We start from the raw sequence: 17,715 nt of genomic DNA on the forward strand, positions 1-17,715 counted from the left end.
CACAGGACCTCAGACTGGGGCAAAGGTTCACCTTCCATCAGGACATCAACCCCAAGCACACAGGACCTCAGACTGGGGCAAAGGTTCACCTTCCATCAGGACATCAACCCCAAGCACACAGGACCTCAGACTGGGGCAAAGGTTCACCTTCCATCAGGACATCAACCCCAAGCACACAGGACCTCAGACTGGGGCAAAGGTTCACCTTCCATCAGGACATCAACCCCAAGCACACAGGACCTCAGACTGGGGCAAAGGTTCACCTTCCATCAGGACATCAACCCCAAGCACACAGGACCTCAGACTGGGGCAAAGGTTCACCTTCCATCAGGACATCAACTCCAAGCACACAGGACCTCAGACTGGGGCAAAGGTTCACCTTCCATCAGGACATCAACCCCAAGCACACAGGACCTCAGACTGGGGCAAAGGTTCACCTTCCACCAGGACATCAACCCCAAGCACACAGGACCTCAGACTGGGGCAAAGGTTCACCTTCCATCAGGACATCAACCCCAAGCACACAGGACCTCAGACTGGGGCAAAGGTTCACCTTCCATCAGGACATCAACCCCAAGCACACAGGACCTCAGACTGGGGCAAAGGTTCACCTTCCATCAGGACATCAACCCCAAGCACACAGGACCTCAGACTGGGGCAAAGGTTCACCTTCCATCAGGACATCAACCCCAAGCACACAGGACCTCAGACTGGGGCAAAGGTTCACCTTCCATCAGGACATCAACCCCAAGCACACAGGACCTCAGACTGGGGCAAAGGTTCACCTTCCATCAGGACATCAACCCCAAGCACACAGGACCTCAGACTGGGGCAAAGGTTCACCTTCCATCAGGACATCAACCCCAAGCACACAGGACCTCAGACTGGGGCAAAGGTTCACCTTCCATCAGGACATCAACCCCAAGCACACAGGACCTCAGACTGGGGCAAAGGTTCACCTTCCATCAGGACATCAACCCCAAGCACACAGGACCTCAGACTGGGGCAAAGGTTCACCTTCCATCAGGACATCAACCCCAAGCACACAGGACCTCAGACTGGGGCAAAGGTTCACCTTCCATCAGGACATCAACCCCAAGCACACAGGACCTCAGACTGGGGCAAAGGTTCACCTTCCATCAGGACATCAACTCCAAGCACACAGCCAAGACAACGCATATGTTTTATACTGAATGTTATCAGATCTTCAAGCAAAACCTAATATTAGATAAAAGGAACCTGAGTGAACAAATAACACAACAATTACATACTTGTTTCATTTATTTCAAAACAAAGTTTTGCATCACCCAGTGCCCCTGTGTGGGAAAAAGTCATTGCCCCCGTACATTCAATAACTGGTTGTTCCACGTTTAGCTGCAATGACTCCAACCAAACGCTTCCTGTAGTTGTTGATCAGTCTCTCACATCGCTGCTGTGAATACATTTCGGCCCACTTGTCCATGCAGAACTGCTTTAACTCAGCAACCTTTGTAGGTTTTCAAGCATGAACTGCTCATTTCAAGTCCTGCCGCAACATCTCAGTTGGGATTAGGTCTGGACTTTGACAAGGCCATTCCAAAACTTCAAATGTGTTGCTTTTTAGCCATTTTCATGTAGACTAGATTGTGTGTTTTGGATCATTGTCTTGCTGCATGACCCAGCTGCACTTCAGCTTCAGCTCCCTGACGGATGGCCTGACATTCTCCTGTAGAATTCTCTGCTACAGAGCAGAAGTCATGGTTCCTTCTATAAAGACAAGTCATCCAGGTGCTGAGGCAGCAACGCATCCCCAAACCATCACACTACCACCACCATGCATGACTGTTGGTATAAGGTTCTCATGGTGGAATGCATTCTTTGGTTTTCGGCAGGAATAATGGGAGAGACTATTCGTTTCTGGGGTCATTTGTAAACTCAGATTCCCTTGATCTAATATTAGGTGTTGGTTGAAAATCTAATAACATTCAGTATCAAAAAATATCCAAAAAGAGAGAAAATCAGAAAGAGGGAAATACTTTTTCACAGCTCTATATATATATATCTATCTTTTTCCATCTCACTGGGTGTGGACCTCCAGCTGTCTTTGTGGTACCATTTAAAAGTTCAAATGGTAGAACATTTACCCGCCCTGTGTTCTAGAGCATGTTGTGTTTCAAACAATGGCGAGCACAACACAAAAGCCTTACATGATGTAAAAAGGGTTCTAAGCTACAACACATGCAAACATGGAACCTGAGTTTATGAGCTTTTAAATAAGTGACGTTAAAGGTTATGATTTTTTTACAATTTAATTTAAACGATTTACATTTGACACTTTAGTCATTTATCGATAATAAAAAATAGTTTCAAAAACATGTTTGTAAGCTTGTAAATGATATCAATCTCAACCGTTTATATTTTCCAGTGATGAGGACATGGATGGATGCCTCATGGTAGGGTGGGGTACGCCAAATCGGTCAACTGATGAAGGTTTTGGCATTCAGCTCTAAAAATACTTTTCTGATCCCTTCTATAATGGGAAAATATGTATGGAAGGTTTCATTTAAACCGAAAGGGCTGCTGTCAAAAAGTGATTGAATTCAAATCAATTTACCCCAAAGACAAACTCAACTGAACCAAGACAGTCACAGCTATTTTAGAGGTGAGGGTGGTGCGTGCGTGTGTATGTGCTCCTTTGAGAGTGGGAGATTAGTTTTACAGCTTGTCGCCCAACTGTGTTCTTAACAAGTGTGTGACAACTGAACACTTCTGCACAGGTCAAACCTATCTCAAAATGAACCACCATGGAAAATGGAAAAACAACAGCAGTTATGGCTAAATAAAACCAATCCTTCCCATACAAAAGACACCCGCTATAGTATAGTGAAGTCTATGTAAACTAGGTTCGCTTGAAATGATTGACACTTGTTGCTCGGTGCAAACAAATGCAAACATCCATGATTAACTCCACATAATCAATCTCTTTCTCTCAGTTGAGAGCCTTTGAAACAGGGCAGATGACAAAGAGAGGAATCTTCCCCAGCCGAGCCTCCAGCCGTGGATCCCCTGCAGTCCATCACAAAGCTTATGGGACACCAGGACACTGTCGCCATTCATTGTAAATGACAACTGGCTGTCCATCTTAAAACAATTCAAAACATGAGCAGAGGGAGGGGGGGGGGACGGGGCAGGATGGGGGACGGGGCAGATGACTGCTCACATGCTAGACCCGGTGGAGATCATAATAGCTTTGCCCCATCATAAATACCGCTGGGCAAAAAATAGACCCACCACCAACCTCACAGTGAGTCTCTGCTCCTCCTCACCCCAACAATACACGCAGTAAACCTGCCTGCAGTTTGTGAAATCATGCCTTTGCTCAAAGTGACTAAAACTACAGTACTCAGCCACTAGGCTAGGTAAGTAAGGTAAGCATCACAAAAAGAGGATAAGTTATTAACGACCCAGGTGGATGAACAGAAGAAGATAGAGAATATATTGGTTTATCGGGGTGATTCTCAGCTCAAAAGCCACCTTTCACATGCCCAGAGCCTACTTTGGGTCCAGACCCATAGTCTAAGAAACCCTGCTCTAAGCATTAGATATACTATATAAAGTCTTGGCAGCACAAAAAACCTGCGTTTGGATATATCAGTTGTGAAAACCACCAGCAGACAATCAGATACAGTACTAAAAACAAATTAAATATAGACCATGCTGTAGTTTCTTCAACATCAGTCCCAGAGTCCATCAACAGAGAAAGATGGACAGAGTCCCGTAGTACAGAGAGAGATATAGTCCAGTATTAAGCTACTCACCATTAGTCCCCGGGCTCAGTGAAGCAAGTCCAGTCACCATCAGTACAGTCCTCCATGCCCATCCCCACGGCAACCACACCACCATCATCCTGTGGTACTGTACAACCGCACGCACAATCCCTGAGACGCTAGCTGGCACCACGGCTGCACCCGGCTCTACACTGAGAAGGTGTGTGCGCGCGAGTGTGTGCCTCTACGTGAGTAAGTGCTAGTCCCCCTCTCTCTTCTCTGCGATCTCAGGAACTCCCCACCACACACAGCCACCCAGCAGCCTCCAGCGCTACACAGTGACAGCCTAAGAGAGAGAGAGAGAGAGAGAGAGAGAGAGAGAGAGAGAGAGAGAGAGAGAGAGAGATGGGGAGGAGGAGGAGGGAAGGAGGGTGTTACTCAGTTGCTCTGCTGTTTGGTCAGCCTTTTCTCTGAACACCTCGTGGGGCGAACAACAAAAGAACAGCTGAGCCTGCCTGGACCCCACACACACACGTATGAACACATACACTCGCCGCTCAACAAGGAAGACATTGGCAGGGCCAGACACACACACACACACACACACACACACACACACACACACACACACACACACACACACACACACACACACACACACACACACACACACACACACACACACACACACACACACACACACACACACACACACACACACACACACACACACACACACACACACACACACACACATACACACACAGAGAGAAAGAGAGGATGAGAGGGAAGTAAGATTGTTCCTCATAGATGTGCATGAGAGAAGTCTGGTCGTCAGAACTCATCCACGAGCATGATTCAAAGTAATGTGTTGTCGCTACTTTATCCACTGTGGGAAGTGCAGATGGATGAATCTTTGCTATGGTTGTACCATATCCAGATTGACATACCATCATACTGTTCCTGTACCATACCGGGGTATACGGTATTACCGACAGTGCACACAAGGGGTGCTATATCTTTCCAAACAAAACAAAACAAAAACATTTGAAAAAACAATAACATTCACGCACAAAACAAATTTAGGCAGCAGGGATCTTGATTTTGGAATTGAACGCTATACCGCCCAAGCCTAATCTCTACATATCTCTGAGGTTTAGGACAGCAATTGCCCTCCTGTTTGTGTGACAGCTCATCACAGACCAGTTACAAAGCAGAATGCAAAGTGTGATAGAAACACACGCGGACGGCCAGACACACACACACATTCATACACACATACATACTCACTTACTCACAAAAGCTCTTCACACGTCAGGTGATTACCGCCCACACCTCCGGGCAGCAACACGCCTCCTCTCTCTCACTAATCCACCCGAACATACACACACACACAACCTCCCAATTTGGCCAAATTCCATCAGGCAGCACAAGACTTTCTGCGGGTTACAACCTTAAGAGGATTAGCCCAGCTATTACCAAGATTACATCAAGTTTGCTAGAGTGCCCCTCAAAACAGTTAGCGGCGATGTGATGGTGCAACAGGACAGAATGCCATACCATGCCATTCTAAAGCGTGATTTGGTGGAGGGTGCGTGTTTCCCCAAAATAGAAAAGAAAGGAACGGCCCAAATGGTGGGGTGAGTGGTCTCCCAAATAAAGACAATAACAACGGCCAATTAGTGGTTAAAGGAAAATCAACAATGTGAAAGTGGAAACAACCAACCAAATGGGATCCTGGTCTTCCACACCTGCTGTGCCTCCATAAGGACAAACACCCTGAATCCACTTCTCTCCCAGCCAGGATAGGAGACAGGACAAGAGGGCAGTAGACAGGGTCTGTAGTCTGGGGCTCTTTCCCTGGAAGGCTGTACGTCTGTCTGTCACTCCTGATTTGCACCGTGCTCTGGATTAAATGTGATAAGTCTACTTTCCCTGGAGCATGAGTGCATGGGGAGAGATGTGAACGGGTCAGCGCACCTCACACACCCCCTCGGAGCTGCATCAAACGCCCAGCATGGTTTCCCCCTGTCCTGCTCAAGCAGCCGCGAAGACCCAGAGAGATGGGGGGGGGGGGGGGGTGCAGCTGGTGGGGATGGTTGGTGGGGGTCTAGTCAGGCAGATAAAGGGGTTGTGGAAGTGGGGGTGGGCTAGCAGGGTGGGGGATTTTGAAATGTGGTTAAATTAACCCTTTCTATCCTTCCCGCCTTTCACTAAGCCAAAAGTCGCCTTGATTCCTCCTTTGAGCTCCAAACCGCAGATCTACTATTCAAGTCTTGTTACATACAGCTCCGTCTGTTGCTAAGGTTTCCTAAATGCGCCAGCATGATACAGTTCGGTTGACAGCATGATACAGCATGATACAGCATGATACAGCATGATACAGCATGATACAGCATGATACAGCATGATACAGCATGATACAGTTCGGTTGACAGCTAGCCGAAGTCTGATAGGCGAACCGAATGAGTGTAAAAATGCAAATAAAGCATCAACAGTAATGTTTGAAAATTTGGGACGCCGTAGCCAGTATACACTTCCTCAAAATAGTCTAAATTAATCTAAGATAACTCAAGAAATATGTACTTAATGTTTACATTTTTGCTGAGGAGATACATTTTATATCTAACTAAGATGTTTGGTGCAGTATTTCTCTATAAAAAAAAAATGGGCATGAAAATGACTCTTCTCTCGTTCAATGACAGCAAAGACTTTATTGAAGAATCCCTACATTTGACCAATCACGGACGAAGGGGTGTAGACTTTGGCTCCAGAATATCGGCTGGCCTCGAGAAAAAAATGTGTGTCCCTGAACAACCCCAAAAAACCTTCAACAAAGTCCAACATCATCAAAAACGTCACAGGCTACTATAATCATCATAATATATGCACAAACTTTTCCAAACTGTTTCGACTGGTGGGGCCCGAAGCATGCGGCCGTCTTAAGAAGAACAATCAGTCAGCACCTTGACGGTTTCAGAAAACCACACTATTTTTAGCTGTGTTTGTTTAGACATGCAAAGCACCTGTATACAACAGCATGACTCATTTGGCTGGTACTTGGTGTCTTTGTTGGTTATCACTACCACCCACAAATATGTTCTTTGAGAACATTTGTAAAAAAAAATATATATATATATTAGCAGTTAATGTGGCATGAAAATAAGCCAAGCTACTCGAAATTTGAAGAGAAAACGTTGAGGCAAAACACCTCTCATCATTACTGCAAGAGGAATGGTGAAGAATAACCACAGAAACCTCACCACTAAGACGTGAAAGGAAAAGCTGTGACAACAACACAGATGATGGAATTACGATGGGCCAGCGAAGGTATGCCTGTCAGGAGCAATGTTCCGCCCACGGCCACACTGACCCCGGGCTCTGTGAGAAATGGAGAGAGCGCAGCGGTTAAACCTGATGTCAGAGAATCTTGGCTCGAGGGCCATTTATTACCGTGGCAACACAGCTGCCTGGAGCAGGGAGCCCAATCAGGGTGCAAGGGATAGAGAGGAGCGTGACATCACGTTCATCCCTGGGCCAGACAGTGAGACGTACTTCCTCCCTCGCTCATCAACGTCATCTCTCATTTCACATTGAGAACACTGACATCTTCCTTATTGTGAGCCAGCTCCCACCTCCCTCTCTCACACAGACTGCTGGCTTCTCTATAGAGATATTAGCCATTAATTAACTACCTTGTCAGTTAGCTAGCAGCAAAATTAGGGCAATTAAATGTGGTAGCCAGGTTTGTGGAATACGTTTGTTACCCGGCAAACCAATACTGTTACATTTTTGTTATAAAACGTATCCACCTGCTTTAGCAATTCAACACAATAGCCATGACAGAAGCAGCAGCATCATTGTGAGGCCCAACACTATAAATCACTACGTGTGAATCCCATTTGAATGTGAACCCTCCATGCACATACTCAGTGGTTTGGTTCCTTGGAGAGTCCAGAGGAGCCGCTGCTTTCTCTCTAGCTCACAGCTCTCCTCTCTAGCAGAGTCTCGTCGAGAATGAGAAGAAAGAAAGAGCCTTATGAATATGCAAGAGTCACACAATGGGACAGCTCAGAGATGCTGCTCCGATTCCAGCTTTGAAGTCCCGAAGAAGAATGCTGAGTGAGAAGAAAGAAAGGAAAAAGTTTATTCAAGAAAAGTAAAAGACTGTCACAGCAAGGCTCTCTCTCTCTCTCTCTCTCTCTCTGTGAGGGAGGGAAGACATGGGGAGCTGCTGAAAGCACAGGCTCACAATCCTTCCTATTGCTGCAGATGCGAATGGATAAGGCTCCTCCACAAACCCATTTAGCAGGACAACAATGTCAGCTGGACTTCATTCTGCCTTTGCCCATTATGAAAGATAAACACAATTGAGTTGAAAACACAAAGGGAACGAGGAACAAGGTCTTAGTATACAGAAGGACAGCAGAGTTTTTCCAGTTGTCATTTCTGAAAATAAAAGTGAAAGCCACCGATGACAAATACAATCCAAGAAACTGGTTTTGGGAAAAGAATTATGCTAAATGTAAACTACTATGTCCTGTATCAGTTAGAAGAGACATCTACGGGCAAATGTTCACAATGCAAGTCAATAATGACAGAGTGATTCATTTATGAGCGAAAGCTCAAAATATGAAGATCTCTCTGTTCTAAATGAAGGTAGTACCTGGTGTATGATTTACGTTTCAGTGTATTGCGTAATTGCATCAAGACTTCCATGCAGATGCATGATTTATAAGTCAGTGGAATGTGTAGTGGGCGTTGACTGACTGACAGACAGGGGCCCAGGCCCAAACTGTTCCTGTGAGCTGAATGCCTGCAGTCCTACACTAAGCTGTATAAACGTCATGATGTTGGTTGGTGGTCATAAACATCTCACCTGCACACACAATGATCCTGGCCAGGCACAGTTCCCTCTTCCCTCACTACACAAAGCTTATGTTAACGTCAATCTTCCAATACAAACACAGAGAGAGAAAAAAACAAGGCTATTATTTCACCACTGAATAAGCATTCATTAAAGGTGTTCAAAGCTAGAGGATGCAGGGCGTCATTTCAGACACTTTTCAACAATTCAAAAAGGCACAAGGTAAACCCCGGTATTAGATCATGTCGTAACTGCTAATGGAGTTATGTGGGTCATTGGTCCTCAAATGGTATGGAATGGGTTACACAGCCCCACCAAAAAAAAAGCCATGAGACTTGGAGGAAGAAATTGCAGTTTTTCTTTGTATTCATCCGCGTAATTGCTCTGTGGCTAAAACAATGACTTAAATAATTACAGTTTGGTCAGCATTTATAAAACATGAATCACACACTATGTTGGGTGAGCAGACAGATTTCCTCTGCAGCCCAGGGGAAGAGGCTGGGCGAGACACTACAGTGAGTTCATGCTCTCATAGGGTTTCTGTAGACAGTAGTGTAGCATGGCGATTCTCCCTGCAACTGTAAAACACCGTGGCCCTAGTCTACTGTGAATTATGACATGACTATGTCTCAGGCTACTTTTACTACGAAACGTCGTGTATTACTTAAATATTCCTGATTGGTTAACACCAGAAGCGCCATAGGTCAACAGGCTCTGACGTTTGATTTGATAAATAAAAGAAATCAATCCCCCAAAAAAGCTTTGTCCTGCTGCTTCCCTGACGTTTCCTAAATGTAAAGTACAAACATTGCTAATTTGTCTGAATTTTGAAACCACAGAGAAGAATTTAGAGACGTTTAACCAGTTTTTTCCTATTCCTAACTTAACCCACCGAGACATTGTGCTGTAGGATGTCGGTACCCAGCCAGGCGCTAATGCGTCTCTCTCTCTCCTCATTGAATGAATGACAAATGGACGGATGGGCGATAATTGTGCACCTTACTTCACAATGTAATTTAAATTAGGCCTAACTGAATGATAACGAGGGTGGAAAGGTTGATTTCATTTAGAAAGACAATAGTGTAATGATGAGTTTGTGTTATGCCTATTTATCAGCGTTGGCGCTCATGTTAATAATTTGACCGTGCGCCTTGTGAGTTGATACCATTGTCTTTGACATTTGACCTTGTAAAAAGATGCTGTTACGGGACTGTTTTATTTACTGTAACTCTATTACTAATCAAATGTACTGTAAGGGAAATTAAATCATGCTGTGTTGCAGTAGGACTTTAGGATAATGCAAAGGGAAACAAAAAATGTAAGTCAGCCTGCACAGCTGGCCCACCTAAACAATATCACACATAATAAGATCAGTTGTCAAATTGTACAAGAAGAGATGGGCACATCTTGTAATTGACAAATGCAGGGAAAGGAGCATCACTTTATCAAATCCTCTTTCAGAGTCACATTCAGGTTAAATTTTTTGATTCTATATAGTATCAGAAAGATCATATTCTGCAGTTTCTATGACACTTACCTTGTCAAATAAATCTCAAAATTCAAGAGATAGAGCTTTATATCAAATGTTCACTTTTTACAAGAATATCTGCGCTGTCCATGAATTCAGCATATAACCACTTGCGGGGAAGCATTGCTTTTCCTACTAAGAAAAAGACTAGTAACATAATAAACTTAAAATATGCTCTTTTCTTTTAAATACACTTTCTTATTTCCAAAATGAAATTATAATGGACTTCTTTGAGATGGACTTGATGTTTTAATTTTTTTTTTTTTTTTTACTTATAGCCTAGACCAGGTATTCCCAAATGACAGGAATTGTGAAAAACTGAGATAAATTGTATTTGGCTAAGGTCTATGTAAACTTCCGACTTCAAAATATATATATATATATATATATATATATATATATATATATATATATATATATATATATATATATATATATATATATATATATATATATATATTTGAAGTCGAATATGAATTTCGCAGGGCACTGTATATATATATATACAGTGCCTTGCGAAAGTATTCGGCCCCCTTGAACTTTGCGACCTTGTGCCACATTTCAGGCTTCAAATATAAAGATATAAAACTGTATTTTTGTGAAGAATCAACAACAAGTGGGACACAATCATGAAGTGGAACGACATTTATTGGATATTTCAAACTTTTTTAACAAATCAAAAACTGAAAAATTGGGCGTGCAAAATTATTCAGCCCCTTTACTTTCAGTGCAGCAAACTCTCTCCAGAAGTTCAGTGAGGATCTCTGAATGATCCAATGTTGACCTAAATGACTAATGATGATAAATACAATCCACCTGTGTGTAATCAAGTCTCCGTATAAATGCACCTGCACTGTGATAGTCTCAGAGGTCCGTGAAAGTAAAGGGGCTGAATAATTTTGCACGCCCAATCTTTCAGTTTTTGAAATATCCAATAAATGTCGTTCCACTTCATGATTGTGTCCCACTCGTTGTGGGGAGAACAAGTATTTGATACACTGCCGATTTTGCAGGTTTTCCTACTTACAAAGCATGTAGAGGTCTGTCATTTTTATCATAGGTACACTTCCACTGTGAGAGACGGAATCTAAAACAAAAATCCAGAAAATCACAATGTATGATTTTTAAGTAATTCATTTGCATTTTATTGCATGACATAAGTATTTGATACATCAGAAAAGCAGAACTTAATATTTGGTACAGAAACCTTTGTTTGCAATTACAGAGATCATACGTTTCTCGCGGTACATGGCCCCATCCATCCTTCCCTCAATACGGTGCAGTCGTCCTGTCACCTTTGCAGAAAAGCATCCCCAAAGAATGATGTTTCCACCTCCATGCTTCACGGTTGGGATGGTGTTCTTGGGGTTGTACTCATCCTTCTTCCTCCAAACACGGCAATGTCATGTTTTGTCTTATATTGTCTTGTCGTTTTGCTTTTCCTTCTGTTCGTTTTCCCCCTGCTGGTCTTTTTAGGTTCGTTCCCCTTTTTCTCTCTCCCTCCCTCTCTCTCTTCTCTCTGTCGTTCCGTTCCTGCTCCCAGCTGTTCCTATTCCCCTAATCAATCATTTAGTCTTCCCAGACCTGTTCCCTATCTTTTCCCCTGATTAGAGTCCCTATTTCTCCCCTTGTTTTCCGTTTCTGTCCTGTCGGATCCTTGTATATTGTTCACCGTGCTGTGTCTTTGTATCGCCCTGTCGTGTCGTGTTTCCCTCAGATGCTGCGTGGTGAGCAGGTGTCTGAGTCTGCTACGGTCAAGTGCCTTCCCGAGGCAACCTGCAGTTTATGATCGAGTCTCCAGTCAGTTCTCGTGATTACGAGTGGAATTGTTTTTCATGCTTTATTTACCGCTCCGATTTGTCTAGGAGTATTGCTATTTCCTTTAACTGGATTAAAGACTCTGTTTTCGCCAAGTGGCTTTTGGGTCCTCATTCACCTGCATAACAGGCGAGTGGAGTTTAGACCAAAAAGCTCTATTTTTCTCTCATCAGACCACATGCCTTCTCCCATTCGTCCTCTGGATCATCCAGATGGTCATTGGTAAACTTCAGACGGGCCTGGACATGCACTGGCTTGAGCAGGGGAACGCTGCATGCGCTGCAGGATTTTAATCCATGACGGCGCAGTGTGTTACTAATGGTTTTCTTTGAGACTGTGGTCCCAGCTCTCTTCAGGTCATTGACCAGGTCCTGCCGTGTAGTTCTGGGCTGATCCCTCACCTTCCTCATGATCATTGATTCCCCACGAGGTGAGATCTTGCATGGAGCCCCAAACCGAGGGTGATTGACCGTCATCTTGAACTTCTTCCATTTTCTAATAATTATATATATATATATACAGTTGGGCAAAACAGTATTTAGTCAGCCACCAATTGTGCAAGTTCTCCCACTTTGCAAAATAATTCATTAAAAATCCTACAATGATTTTCTGGATTTTTTTTCTCATTTTGTCTGTCATAGTTGAAGAGTACCTATGATGAAAAACACAGGCCTCTCTCATCTTTTTAAGTGGGAGAACTTGCACAATTGTTGGCTGACTAAATACTTTTTTGCCCCACTGTATAAAAATATATATATTTATTTAACTTTTTTTTCCCTCTTCACATTTTCAAACAGTCTATTTATATTTTCCAACGGGACTATACATTTGAGTGAGTATTTTGTGTGCAAATTAACTCAAGCTTACAGACAATGTCAAATGTGATATAGCAAAGCACCTGAGTGATTTGGTGCGCAATTACGCAGGTACTTTCCCGAAACGGATGACACAAACAACTGGATTCATTATCCCTTTCATGCCTTGCCTCCAGCCCACTTACCAATATCTGAACAAGAGAGCCTCATCGAAATTGCAACAAGCGGTTCTGTGAAAATTTAATTTAATCTATGGGTGGTCCTTCTGTAGCTCAGTTGGTAGAGCATGGCGCTTGTAACGCCAGGGTAGTGGGTTCGATCCCTGGGACCACCCATACGTAGAATGTATGCACACATGACTGTAAGTCGCTTTGGATAAAAGCGTCTGCTAAATGGCATATATTAAGCCACTGACAGATTTCTGGATAGTGCTGCGCTCAGAGTATCCTGCCTCTGCAAATTGTGCTGTTAAGACACTGATGCCCTTTGCAACCACGTACCTATATGAGAGTGGATTCTTGGCCCTCACTAGCATGAAAACTAAATACAGGCACAGACTGTGTGGCAAATTATTTAAGATTGAGACTCTCTCCAATACAAACCAACATTGCAGAGTTATGTGTATACTTTCAAGCACACCCTTCTCATTAACTTGTGGTGAGTTATTCACAATTTTCGATGAACAAATAAAGTTTTATATGTAAAATGGTTAAATAAAGAGCAGAATGATTGATTATTATTATATTATTTGTGCCCTTGTCCTATAAGAGCTCTTTGTCACTTCCCACGAGCCGGATTGTGACAAAAACTCACACTCATTCTTATGTTTAACCTCTCTTGGGCAGGGGGCAGTATTTTAACGTCCGGATGAAAAGTGTGCCCAAAGTAAACTGCCTGTTACTCAGGCCCAGAAGCTAGGATATGCATATAATTCAGCCTACCACTATTTTCAATGGCTAGTCCGCCCTTCCAAATTGCAGTTCCTAGGGCTTAGAAAGAGTTGCAGGCTGTTTCTTGGAAAAAGGTGGCTCCCATTTTGGCTGTAGTATTTCCAAGCGCGTGGAAGAGAGCGTGTTCTTTGGTATTTTTCTCCGGTAAAGACAATAATGATTCTCCATCTTAAATGTTATTGTTTATTTATGTATTAGAGTACCTAAGGTTTGATTAGAAATGTTTGACTTGTTTGGAAAAGTTTATTAGTAACGTTTGGGATTAATTTTGTATGCATTTTGATGGAGGGAAACTGGGTGGATTATTGACTGAAGTGTGCCAGCTAAACTGAGTTTTTAAGGATATAAAGAAGGACATTATTGAACAAAAGGACAATTTGTGATGTAACTGGGACCTTTTGGAGTGCCAACAGAAGAAGATCATCAAAGCTAAGGCATTTTTGCCTGGTTGAAATATATTTTTAATGTGTTTGTATGCGGGGCGCTATCCTCAGATAATCGCATGGTTTGCTTTCACCTTAAAGCCTTTTTGAAATCTGACACAGTGGCTGGATTAACAAGAAGTTAAGCTTTATTATTGATATATTACACTTGTGATTTTATGAAAGTTAAATATTTATAATACTGTAGTCTGCAATTTCACCAGAAGTTGGCCAGGTGGGATGCTACTGTCCCACCTGCCCATAAGAAGTTAATAAATGTATCATATGGTGTGTTTGTGGCAGGCTTACAATGATTGTGAAAAACAACCTTTGAGAGTGCGCTGATCCTGGTGCTAGAGGGGGTACGCAGCTGGAGGTTGAATGTTTGAAGGGGTACGGGACTATAAAACGTTTGGGAACCACTGGCCTAGAGTAACAAACTAATACAAATCTATTATGTTCTTTGAAATTATAGTTTTTAAGTATTCTAATGTTACCTAACACCTCTATAAACACAACTAAATTATTATTTATTCCTTGACATTTTCCACATTTTGTTACTTTACACCATTCTATAATGGAAAACAAAGCAATCTACACACACTACCCCATAAATGACAAAGCAAAAACGTTTTTTATTTATTTTTATATTTGCAAATGTAATAAAAAGAAAAAACATAAATACATATATATTATATAAGTATTCAGACCCTTTCCTATGAGACTAGAAATTGAGCTCTGGTGCATCCTGTTTCCATTGATCATCCTTGTGTAATGAACACGATGGGAGACAGAGAGCTCGTTTCAAGCACAGGGTGTTTATTTGTAAAGGACCACAGGAGGAGTCAGGTAGCTGGGTACAGGGGAAGGCAGAATATCATACACAGGGGGTCCAAAAAGGCAACGGTACAGGCAGGGAATAGGCAAAAGGCGTTGTTAGTGAGGCAGGCAAAAACTATCATACACGAGAGAATTGCATTACGGGAAAAACAGAGCTCCGAATAGAAGTGTGTCACAAAAACAATACCTCACAATGATGGGGTGCAAAGAACTGAACTAAATAGTTTGTGATAATGACCTCCAGGTGTGTGAACAGGTGATTAGAATTCAGGTGATTGGGATCTGGAGAGTGAGCTGCATTCAGGGGATCTACGTGTTTGAGTGTGAGGTGGAAGCAGACGTTACACCTTGAGATGTTTCTCCAACTTGACTGGAGTCCACCTGTGGTAAATTCAATTGATTGGACATGATTTGGAAAGGCACACACCTGTCTATATAAGGTCCCACAGTGGACAGTGCATGTCAGAGCAAAAACCAAGCCAAGAGGTCAAAGGCATTGTCCGTAGAGCTCTAAGATAGGATTGTGTCGAGGCACAGATCTAGGGAAGGGTACCAAAAAATGTCTGCAGCATTGAAGGTCTCCAAGAACACATTCTTAAATGGAAGAAGTTTGGAACCACCTGGCCAAACTGAGCAAATTGGGGGAGAAGTGTCTTGGTCAGGGATGCGACCAAGAACCCGATGGTCACTCTGACAGAGCTCTGTGGAGATGGGAGAACCTTCCAGAAGGACAACCATCTCTGCAGCACTCCACCAATCAGGCCTTTATGGTAGAGTGGCCAGACGGAAGCCAGTAACTCATCAGTAAAAGGCACATGACAGCCCGCACATGAGAAATAATATTCTCTGGTCTGATGAAACCAAGATGGAACTCTTTGGCCTGAATGCCAAACGTCAAGTCTGAAGTAAACCTGGTACCATCCCTATGGTGAAGCATGGTGGTGGCAGCATCATGCTGTGGGGTTGTTTTTCAGCGGCAGGGACTGGGAGACTAGTCGGGATCGAGGCAAAGATGAATGGAGCAAAGTACAGAGAGTTCCTTGATGAAAACCTGCTCCAAAGAGCTCAGGACCTCAGATTGGGGTGAAGGTTCACCTTCCAACAAGACAACGACCCTAAGCACACAGCCAAGACAATGCAGGAGTGGCTTTGGGATAAGTCTCTGAATGTCCTTGAGTGGCCCAGCCAGAGCCCGGACTTGAACCCAATCGAACATATCTGGAAAGACCTGAAAATAGCTGTGCATCAACACTCCCCATCCAACCGGTCAGAGCCTGAGAGGATCTGCAAGAGAAGAATGGGAGAAACTCCCCAAATACAGGTGTGACAAGCTTGTAGCGTCATACCCAAGAAGACTCTAGGCTGTAATGAGTAAAGGGTCTGAATACTTATGTAAATGTGTTATTTATGGGTTTTTTAAATATACATTTGTAAACATTTCTACAAACCTATTTTTGCTTTGTCATTTAGGGGGTATTGTGTCTAGATTGATGAGGGAAAATAAACTATTTCAACAATTTAAAAATAAGGCTGTAATGTAACAAAATGTGGAAAAAGTCAAGGGGTCTCGATACTTTCCGAAGGCACTGTATATTTTTCACCTGGATATATTCCAAGAATAGTTATTTATGCAATGTTTGCTGCACCTTGCAGGTTGATATACATTGAATGCATATGCTAAAGGGAACGCCTGCCAACGTTTTCTAGCGGGTACTGATATGATGTAAGGCAGACACATCCACAGAAAATATAGATGGCCTGTGTAAGGCTTTCTTTCATTAAAAAAAAACTGTATTAGGGTGCATTTTTACACTGTACATTGTATATTCGAAATGAATTCTCTTAAGTGTTTTACAGTAAGTCCCTGAAATACGTGCATGTAAGAATGACTTATTGTTCCATCATTTGCTTTCCCTTTGTTTATTGGTCCATTTGTTCAGGCGGAATGTGTTTGTTGTTCCCAGACGGAGGGAAGAGCGAGTGAATAGCAGAAGGTGAAAATAGGAAGTTATTTCACATCAGGCTGGTAGTAGTGAGATTCCAGTCCCTGCAAACACTGACTCAGGACATTCCTCAGAACGAGCTGTCAACTAGCCTCGTCTCAATCATGAACTGTTGCTTTCTGTCAGGCCCTGGAGCATAGTCCAGTATCTGTTGTGACTGAACTGAACAGTACGTCACACACAGAAAGTGACTTCTTTACAATTTGACACAGCAAGAAATCTAAATCCCCCCCCCCCCCCAAACCAACGAGAGAGAGAGAGAGAGAGAGTCCGTTTAGCATTAGAACACGGCCCAGACGAGCTCAACATTGCGATGTCAAATTATCTCAGTGCTCTCGAATGACCTCTAAAATGTCAAATGATTTCTATTTATAGTGGATACTCTTCTACCAAGCAACTGAAAAAACAATACAAACAAAGAGGTGCAAAAAGCCATTCAGAGAAACAAACATGGCCCCAATCTCAATCTATGCTTGCTACAACACTGACCCGCCAATGAAAGGCTGTTATTCTAGTGCAGTATGGGGCCTATTCACTGGACCTACTTAACAGTGCACCTGAAACACACCTGCTCCTCACGTTTCAACCATGGGCACAACCAGATGGAGATGCAGATGGATTGAATCTAACTGTAAAAAGTTTCACCGGTTGGCCTCTCACTGCAGAGAAGGTGCCCCATAGAAAGAAAGGGTTCTTGTGATTTTCCATGGCCAACGCAGGCCACCC

At 43.1% G+C, this 17,715-nt stretch overlaps 1 protein-coding gene across 1 annotated transcript in view; it reads right to left on the minus strand.

Moving 5' to 3' along the window:
* The window catches only part of bmpr1bb (bone morphogenetic protein receptor, type IBb), a 138,244-nt gene that overhangs the window by 40,596 nt on the left and 79,933 nt on the right, over positions 1-17,715 (minus strand). The window contains exon 3 of the mRNA XM_046369830.1: positions 3,798-4,092. Within this exon, the coding sequence (XP_046225786.1) occupies positions 3,798-3,885 (88 nt within the window). The 5' untranslated portion in view covers positions 3,886-4,092. The remainder of the gene's footprint in view (positions 1-3,797; positions 4,093-17,715) is intronic.

This window comes from Oncorhynchus gorbuscha, linkage group LG11, assembly GCF_021184085.1.
Source record: "Oncorhynchus gorbuscha isolate QuinsamMale2020 ecotype Even-year linkage group LG11, OgorEven_v1.0, whole genome shotgun sequence".
NCBI lineage: Eukaryota > Metazoa > Chordata > Actinopteri > Salmoniformes > Salmonidae > Oncorhynchus > Oncorhynchus gorbuscha.